Below are 9,307 nucleotides of genomic sequence, written 5' to 3'. Positions count from 1 at the left end.
CTCCGATCGCACCGCCGGCTCCTCGACGCACCGCCGCGCCCACCCGTACCTCCCTCCACGTCTCACGGACAGTGGGCCCGGCACGGCGGCAGACGCCCTCCGGCCTCGAAGGACCCCACTGGCATGCACTCGAACCGGGCGGCCGTTCCGGTGGGCCAGCCCGTGGTATATTATACGCCACGTCATGCGAAATGACGAGAACGCCCCTCCGCCCCCCGGATTTCCTTCCCGATATACCACTCTTCTCCCCTCCCCCTCCCCCTCCCCCATCTCCTCCTCCGCCTCCCACCCACCGGCGGCCATGGCCGGCTCCGACGACGACGAGGCTGCGGCGGCGCCGATCCACTGCCTGCCGCCCGACGCGCTGCGCAACGTGCTGCTGCGGCTGCCGCTGCGGGACGCGGTGGCGTGCCGCCCCGTGTCGCGCCTCTTCCGGGAGACCCTCACGGGGCCGTTCCTCGCGCTGCTGCCGGCGCTCCGCCTGCTGCTGCTCCGCCACCCGCGGCCCGAGGGCGGGGGCTGCCTCCACGCCTTCGACCCCGACCGCCGCTGCTGGCTCCGCCTCCCCTTCACCGCCTTCCTCCCGCACCAGGCCTTCTCCCCCGTCGCCTCCTCCGCCTCGCTCCTCTACCTCTGGATCGAGACCTCCCCCGCGCCCCTCCCCTCCTCCTCCTCCTCCTCGTCGTCCTCGCCCGCCGCAGCCCACCCGCCCAAGGCGCTCGCCGTCTGCAACCCGCTGGCGGGCACCTACCGCCTGCTGCCCCCGCTCGGATCCGCCTGGGCGCGCCACGGCACCGTCCTCGCGGGGCCCGGCGGCGTCGTGCTCGTCCTCACCGAGCTCGCCGCGCTCTCCTACTCCCCGTCCGAGGGATCTGGCAAGTGGATGAAGCACCCGCTCTCGCTCCCCTCCAAGCCGCGGAGCCCCATCCTGGCCGCCGGCGCCCGCGCCGTCTTCGCGCTCTGCGACGTCGGCACCCCCTGGCGCAGCCAGTGGAAGCTCTTCTCCTGCCCGCTCGCCAGGCTCACCGGCGGCTGGGCGCCCGTCGAGCGCGCCTCCTGGGGCGACGTCTTCGAGATCCTCAAGCGCCCCCGCCTGCTGGCCGGCGCGGGCGGCCGCCGCGTCCTCATGATCGGTGGCCTCAGGTCGTCCTTCGCCTTGGACGCGCCCTGCTCCACGGTGCTCATCCTCCGGCTGGATCTGGCCACCATGGAGTGGGACGAGGCTGGGCGCATGCCGCCCAATATGTACCGCTGCTTCACCGGCCTCTGCGAGGCTGCTGCGCAGGGAAGCGCCATGCCGGCCCCTGTTGCCGGCGGCAACAACAAGGTAAAGGTGTTTGGGGGTGATGGGAAGGTGTGGTTTGGTGGAAAGCGCGTTCGCGGGAAGCTGGCAATGTGGGAGGAGGACGACGTAGGGAGCAGCGGCGGCAAGTGGGACTGGGTGGATGGTGTTCCTGGATATGGTGATGGTGTATACCGCGGCTTTGTGTTCGATGGTGGGTTCACAGCAATGCCGTGACCCGTCAGGCTGATGGAAAATGATATCCCAGACTGGTGCGTGACTAAATGCGCTCAACTAACGATTTTCCATTGATCTGGGACACCCATCTACTGCCTGAAGAGGAATTTATATCTCCATACATTTTATTTACATCGTACTTGGTTCTTAGCTTGATGAAATACTTCCAGTTGTTGTACTTAATGAACATGAAATGATCTGTTGGTTCGTTGTTTCAGACATTGAAATGATGCAGACTGTTGTTATATGTTTAGACGATAAAATGTTAAATGTCGCATTTATAGGAACAAAATTTTAGTGTGTTAACTACTCTGCATTTTTTATGTGTGTTGACCACATGCACATGGCACCTTGATATAGGCGTGCTGTGCATCTGAAGATTGCTTAAAATTGTAGAAGCCTAATATGTTTAAATTTGGATGATTAGATTTAACTTCTTTACCAGCTACCATTTTGAAAGTTGTAGATGTTGTTTTTTGTGATGCCATCTTTATTTTTGTATTTAGAGTGGCATCAACTACTACTGCTGTTAGTGCTTGGAGTTCTCTGATATGCATTTTGTTACCCGTGTCGCATCTAGGTTAACTTGATTGGACTTTCATTTGATACACGACTCATCAAATGATCGGGTTAATATAGGCATTGAGTGTTCATACTAGCTGCACGGATTGCAGAGCCACTGCATATGAACTAATTGGACGTACATAACTCTGGTCATTATTCAATACTTTGATGTCGTTAACCATGGCAGTCATGCATTTGAGTCATAGGAGCCCTGAGGTAGATGCCCCCATAGAGATTCTAAACCTACATGTAGGGAATCCTAATGGACATACCTGTTCAAAACTTACCTGTAGACTAGAGACCGGCCAACTCTTGTTTGTGAGTTTTGAGTTGATGATAGTCTAGCTTTTAGTTTATAATCTCTGTATTACTAGCTCGTTTTTTCTTTACGAGTGCATGGACGCCATCTACTGTCATCATCGTCCTTATTTCCAAAACTGAACATGATAAACAAGCTTGTTGGGTCTCATAATTGCTATTTATTTTGCCTTTCAGATGCGGTCTTGTAGTCCCTGTATGAACTATTACCATTTAATGTACTCAGGGATGTTTTAAAAAACTATTTCACGCTTATATTTTATTCTGGGATATATTTACTTCTGCTAAAAATGATATAATCATTTCGATACTCTAAGCCGACTATTGCGGCTATATTTCTTGTTTACTTTTCTGTAGCCATAAAGACTACATTGTATTAATCATCCAGTTCGATATACCAAACCCTGTCCATTTCGATACACCAAACCCTGTCATAAGCATGCAAACTTGAATTTTTGTTGTACTTGATGGATATCAAGGTATCTGTCGGTCCTTTTGTTTTAGACATTAGAATGTTGTAGACCTTTCTATGTTTAGATGATAAAATGCCACATTTATAGGAACAACATTAGTGTGTTCAACTGGTAACTAGTATGTTTTTTTTTCGTGTGTTGGGCACATGATCATGTTATGTTGATATATTAGTGGTGTGTCGGATGATTGCTTCTCTCCACCATTTTTGAGGTTGCGGATGCTGTTTGTTAGCTTCATATTTATTTTCGTATTTATCAGTTAGGTGCTGCTGTAACTATAGGAACCAGGAGGTAGATGCCCCTTAACCGACCTGTAGAAGTGTAGAGCACCCTCAGTGGGCATAGCTGTTCAGAACTTACCTGTAGGTACTGACCAACTCCTGTTTGGGAGTTTTGAGTAAGCTAGTCAAGCTTTTGGTTTATCATTTCTGCACAACAAGCTCAGATTTGATTTACGAGTGCATGGTCGGTTTCTACTATTATTATTGGCCTTATTTCCAAAACTGTACTTGATAAACAAGCCTGTTTGGGCTCATAATTGCTATTTATTCTGCCTTTTAGATGCGCTCTTGTGGTATCCTGTGTGAACTATTACCATTCAGTGCACGCAAGGATGTTTAGTCAAAATATTGCGTATTGATATTTTCTTCTGGTGTATATTTACTGCTGCTGAAAAAGATTTAATCATTTGGGTTAGCCCACTGTCGCGTATATATTTCTTGTTTAATTGTCGATAACCAAACAGACTACATTGTATGGTATGGAATCGTCCATTTCGATACACAAAACCATGTCATGTGCATACAAACTTGATTTTTTGATCTGTCGGTTTGTTTCTGACATTCAAATGATATAGATCTTTCTATGCTTAGATGATAAAATGTCGCACTTATAGGAACAACATGAGCGTGTTTAACTGGTAACTAATCTGCTTGTTTTTTTTCCGTCTGTTGGGCACATGTTCATGTTACGTTGATTACTTGGAACTGCAGTAGGTTTAAATTTGTTATGAGCCACATGGACGTAGAAGTAGTGACCAACATTTCTGAAGTTGTGGACATTGATTGTTAATGATGCCACCTTTATTTGTGCATTTAGAATGGCATCAATTAGTGCTGCTGCTGTAGTATCTAGTTGTTTGATCTGCATTTTGCTACCTGTGTCACATATAGGTCAACTTAATTCGACTCTTCAAATGGTCACTATAACTAGGTAGCTGTGGTCATTGTTCGCTACTTTGATGAAATCGTTGTGGTAGTCATGCAGTCGGAGTAATCTGGAGATGGATGCCTCAACAGGGATTGTAAACCCACCTGTAGAGTGCCCCAACCGGACATACCTGTTCAAAACTCAATCTGTGCTTAATAGATTTGATGATGGTCCAGCTTTTGTTTACCATTTCTATACGACTATCTCAAATATCGATTTACAGGTGGTGCATGCTCGGTATCTGGTGCTATTATCAGCCTAATTTCGCAAATTGCTATGTATATATCCTGCCTCTTTTCTTTTCTTTTTTTCCTAGAGAGAGCATGCAAAGTGTGTGGCATATTTTTATTGCAGGCAGTATATATTCTGCCTCCCAGATATGCTCTTGCAGTGCCCTGTATTGGAAGGGAGCTGGTTGTACAGTAAAAAAAACCATGGGACTCTAAACCATAGGACTCCTGAAGTGCAGGAAAAAACCGTTGGTTAGTGGAGCAGATTGCATCTCACGGTGATCAAATAATTAACATTTTTTCTATTGAACTGCACTCAACTAGCAAAATATCAGCTCGCAGCCAGCCTCTCGCGAACGTTTTGTTGGCGGGTTCACCTCATCTGGCCTAGAAACGCCTTAACGGGCAGCAGAAAACAAATTCCACATCTCGAGCCTGGATGTTTCTACATGACAAAAAAAGAATCAACTAAAAAATAGGTCTCTAAAAAAAAAGAATCACATAATATTTTTTGGGGGAAAGGCCATCATGACTAGCTTTATTAAATCATAAAATAATTACATTGTTTACCAATTGGCTGATAAGGAAACCCGGAGGTTCATCAGTCCAATTATCATCACTCTATATAGAAACTACCACCTCTCTGTATAGAAAATGCCATGAACAAAAAAAATACACATAAATTTAAAATTTTCGAAAATGACATGGTCTGAAAATGTGAAAATTGTCATGCTACTTTATAAAACTGCCATCCTCTAGCTAATTACATTTTTACCTGATAAGCCATGCCATTAAAAATAAAAACACCATTCTCTCCACATAAAAAATGTCATCCTCTAGCTAATTACATTTTTACCTGATAAGCCATGCCATTAAAAATAAAAACACCATCCTCTCCACATAAAAAATGCCATCCTCTCAATAATAAAAAATGTCATCTTATTATTAATAAAATTGACATACACTCCGTAATATAAATTGTCATGCCATTAAAAATAGAAATGCCATCCTCCATTAAAAATGCGATCCTCTCAAATAATAAAAATGCCATCCTATTAGTAATAGAAATTTTATTCTGTTATTCATAAAAAATATATGCGCTTAGAAATAAGACTTCCATGCCATTCAAAAAAATGACACCGTCTCAATAATAAATTCCCATCCTTATTATTAATACAAATGCCATGTGATTAATAATAAAAAATTCACGTACAAAAACAAACTTGACTTGTGAACATTAGGAAAAAAATTCCATGTGACATAGTTCCAAAATATTATAAAAACGGCCTTGTTAAATTATTTTAGAAAAAAATGTCATGGACCTAAGCAAAGAAGAGCATAATTTGCCATCTTGTGAAAAAGAGGAGAAAAAAAAGGAAGGGCCAGAATTTGAAGTATTATCTCCCAAGTAGAGGCTCACGTACCTAGCCAGTGCAGTGTGCAGGTAATGTTTTGTTTAGTACAATGTCCGCTGGCTTTTCTATTCACGACGAGCGCGTTAATAAATCTGACGTGTCTCCTATCCCCAAGCTAAGATTCGTGCAACGAATTCGACGGGAGAGATCGCGTTTGCCAGGATAGCCCCCCGGCGAACGTTCGCCAGTTAGCTTTTTCGTTATATTTTCTTCAGGGCCCATGTCTTCCCTCTTTCTTATTCCTTGTAAATGTTGGAGTTGATGGTGAAAGACACATAGGACCAACAACCTTCAATAAGCCCCGCAACCTTTCATAAACAAATAAACTCTTCTTTACATGAGGAGAGATATAGGTCATTGTGCTGAGCCCAACACTAGGCCCAACAACCTTCAATAAGTACAATTGTTTGGTCACTCTAAAGACTTGATATGCATATAAACTTGATTTATTTTGTCGTAATAATTTTTCCTTTCCTACCTATAAATGTTGGAGTTGGTGGTGATTCGCATGTGGGCCCAACCTACAATAAACAAATACACTCCTCCCCACATGACGAAATATCAACAATTCAAGAGAGAGATAAATAATTATGCTTTATTCACATGTGGGACCTAACAAAAATAAACAAATGCACCACTAATGTACATTAGACCAACACTCATGTAGAAGTCACAAATAAAAAATGCAAAAAAGACTCCAACTCAAAATCATGATCTTGATTTTAGTTTCTCTTCACAACCAGTTTTTCAAGTTACATATCATAGCATAGGAGAGCAAACAAACTGTAATTCCAACACGATGATATATCTTGTTCCCCTATCCAATCCACAACCTTGAGCAATTAACTTACTAATGCACATTCTCCTATGTTCTAAAATTCAGAGTGTTGTTTCAATTTAAATCTTGCACGCCTCTTAGGTATTTTTGCTCTTATTTTATCGTGAATCATGCAACAGCCGCAAGCACTAGCGTCCTTTAACCATTTCCTAAGTCGATGGTTAACTCCTCTTCTTTTTATGACTCCGTAGCAACTGACAATCATTGTGCTAGTATTATGGCTAAAGGATATACGATCATTTGGGTAGTCTAAGCCCGCTTTACATCCTTACTATTTGTTTAATTGTGTGAACAGAATCATGCATTTCAGCATACCAAGCCCTGGTATGCATACAAATTTGAATTTAGTCTCGTAATAATAGTTTTATGAGAAAAGTTGTCCCGTGCCACTTTTGAAGTTGCATATTCCAGCTCTTCAAAATTGCGTATTTCGGTCTGTGTCATTAGCGCGTGCGAAGAAGTTAGCTGTATGGTCCTGCACATCGTTTCCGTTTGCCGCCATCTTTGGGTTGTTTCCTCCATTTTTAGGAGTTCTCATTCCTTCTCTGCGGGATCAGCCGCATGTCATGTCAACCGCAACGACGACCAACGAGACGCCTTTAACCATGGCAGCCACTGGGACGGATGGACGAGACATCCATAATTTCAAATCTTTCGTTCTCACGCCACGTTGGCATGTGCATGCAGCTTTGAATTGAATCCCACCGACATCCGCATCTACCATGACGGTCGCTCACTGCCCTTGAGATTTTGGCAACCTATAATCATAAGAGCATGGTTAATAGTACAGCCAACCACTAGCTATGTGGTGTTGTCACGTCATCTATAGCCAAATTTATAACCGACAAGTATAATAGTTAGATATAAACATGTACTACTTTATTGATATATGGTCCACCCCCTCTCTTACAAAGTCTCTAGAAGCATGTGCTGCAGCTGGCTGTTAATCTGTACCACGCTCCTTTTCTCTCTCCTCCAACTCAGTAAAAATATAGTATTTTAAGTCTTACAACCCGTCTACGTCATCTTAATATACTTGCTCTAAGATACACCAATACTACTACCTCTGTCCCGGTTTATTGATCCCCTTTGTAATTTGTGCCGAAGTTTGATCAAAGATTTAACTAACAAAATGCTAATGCAGGACAACAAAAATTATATCGTTGGATTCGTATTTGAACATAGTTTTCAATGATATAAATTTTTTGACATGCATGAATATTTTGTTAATTAATTGTATGGTCAAAATTGGGCACAAAATACAAAGGGGACCAATAAACCAGGACGGATGTAGTAGGAGACATATCCTATATATTTGTTGGTCGGCTACATATAGAAAGTGTCAATAGGTGGAGCAGCATAGAGTTGCGACTTTTCCTTCCATTTTTGGTCCCCTCCGCCATGCAAGGGTGTTCTTTATCTTGCAAACTTGTTGCGGTTTGGGAAGCAAAGGGATGTTTTATCAATCTTTCAATAATTAAGTATATACAACACTAAATGGACACTTGGACTATTTAAGCACAACTGTATGTATTGGTTGTATATAGAAAACTGGAAGCGTGCAAAAGCATGCAATGTAAACAGACATAACATTTCAAAGTTGTGATCACGATGTTGTCTTTGTCATTTGAATATGGTTCATGTCATGCTTGACTTTGCTGGACCAAGGCTAGCCATGCGTTGCCTAGGTGAGGCTATTTGTAAACTGAATCTTGCAGCTACACCCATTTTTGTAATGGGGCAGAAGGACAGGGTCTGGTGCGTTGAACTTGAAGAGAACAGTAGTGTTGGTGGTTTCAGTTTATTGTTTCCCAATTTAACTAATGCTTTGGTGGTGGTTACTAACAAATTAGAAGTAGTTATGGCATCGATCCAGTTATCAGCGACCACTGTTTCGTGTGCGCTTGCGTCACAGTGCGTTGATGTTTGAGGGAACCGATTTTCTCTAGCTAGCTGTAGCGTGCTGAGTTATGTTTGCTTGTTTATGCCCTGCCCTGGTTGCATCCTGAACCCATGCATGGTTTAACCGGTGGGGGTAACATTCTCTTTCCCTCTGTGAACCCATATATAGTGGACAGTTCAATGTTTTAACTGGTCAGATATATAGATGTCTCCTTTCTCGTTATGGAATATAGTTATCTCCTTAACTAGAGACTGGCCGCCATAGTGGTACTCGTCTCCAACCCCTTGTTGCAAGTATGCTTGTTACTTTGTAGTCTGAATATGTACCATTAGATGCTCATACAATCATAATGAAGAATAAAAAGGATGACGCAGTCTCCTCTCTCTACATGTGTGCGTCCTTGACCATGTACAATGCAAGGTGCTTATGGAAAAGAATCCTATTTGTTTAAAATATTGGTGCTTATTTATACAATATATGTGCTTACTTAGACAGCTCCGGTATAGAAGTAAGCTCTGATGCTTAAATAAAGATTGATTAATTTTTACAAACACCTTGCATTGCATATAGCGTTCGTCCCTAGCCATTTACATGATGGATAGGTACGTCCGGTCGGTGGGAGTCCAGAATGAATGGGCACTTTGCTGCATCGTGGCGCACATGCATATTCTAATCGTAGATGACTGGGCAAAGGATTCTTTCCGATCAGCATCCCCTGTCGGATTCCCGCCACTTGATAACCATGCGCACCTAATCCCTGAGTTGCTCCTACTATAATTTTCTTCACTCCCCACTAAGCTTTCGTGCCAGCACTAATTTATAACCTGGAGTGCTCGGA

The 9,307-nt window shown here is 43.7% G+C and overlaps 1 protein-coding gene across 1 annotated transcript; it reads left to right on the top strand.

Annotated features, from left to right (window-relative positions):
* Positions 1-238: 238 nt before the first annotated feature.
* LOC109765904 (SKP1-interacting partner 15) lies at positions 239-1,811 on the top strand. The gene has a single exon (XM_020324675.4). It carries the CDS (start codon positions 302-304, stop codon positions 1,517-1,519), a length of 1,218 nt encoding a protein of 405 aa, XP_020180264.1. The 5' UTR covers positions 239-301; the 3' UTR covers positions 1,520-1,811.
* The last annotated feature ends 7,496 nt before the right edge of the window (positions 1,812-9,307 follow it).

The sequence above is a fragment of the Aegilops tauschii genome, chromosome 2 (assembly GCF_002575655.3).
Source record: "Aegilops tauschii subsp. strangulata cultivar AL8/78 chromosome 2, Aet v6.0, whole genome shotgun sequence".
NCBI lineage: Eukaryota > Viridiplantae > Streptophyta > Magnoliopsida > Poales > Poaceae > Aegilops > Aegilops tauschii.
The sequence above is the reverse complement of the archived record's forward strand: the minus strand, read 5'-3'. Positions and strand labels throughout refer to the sequence as shown.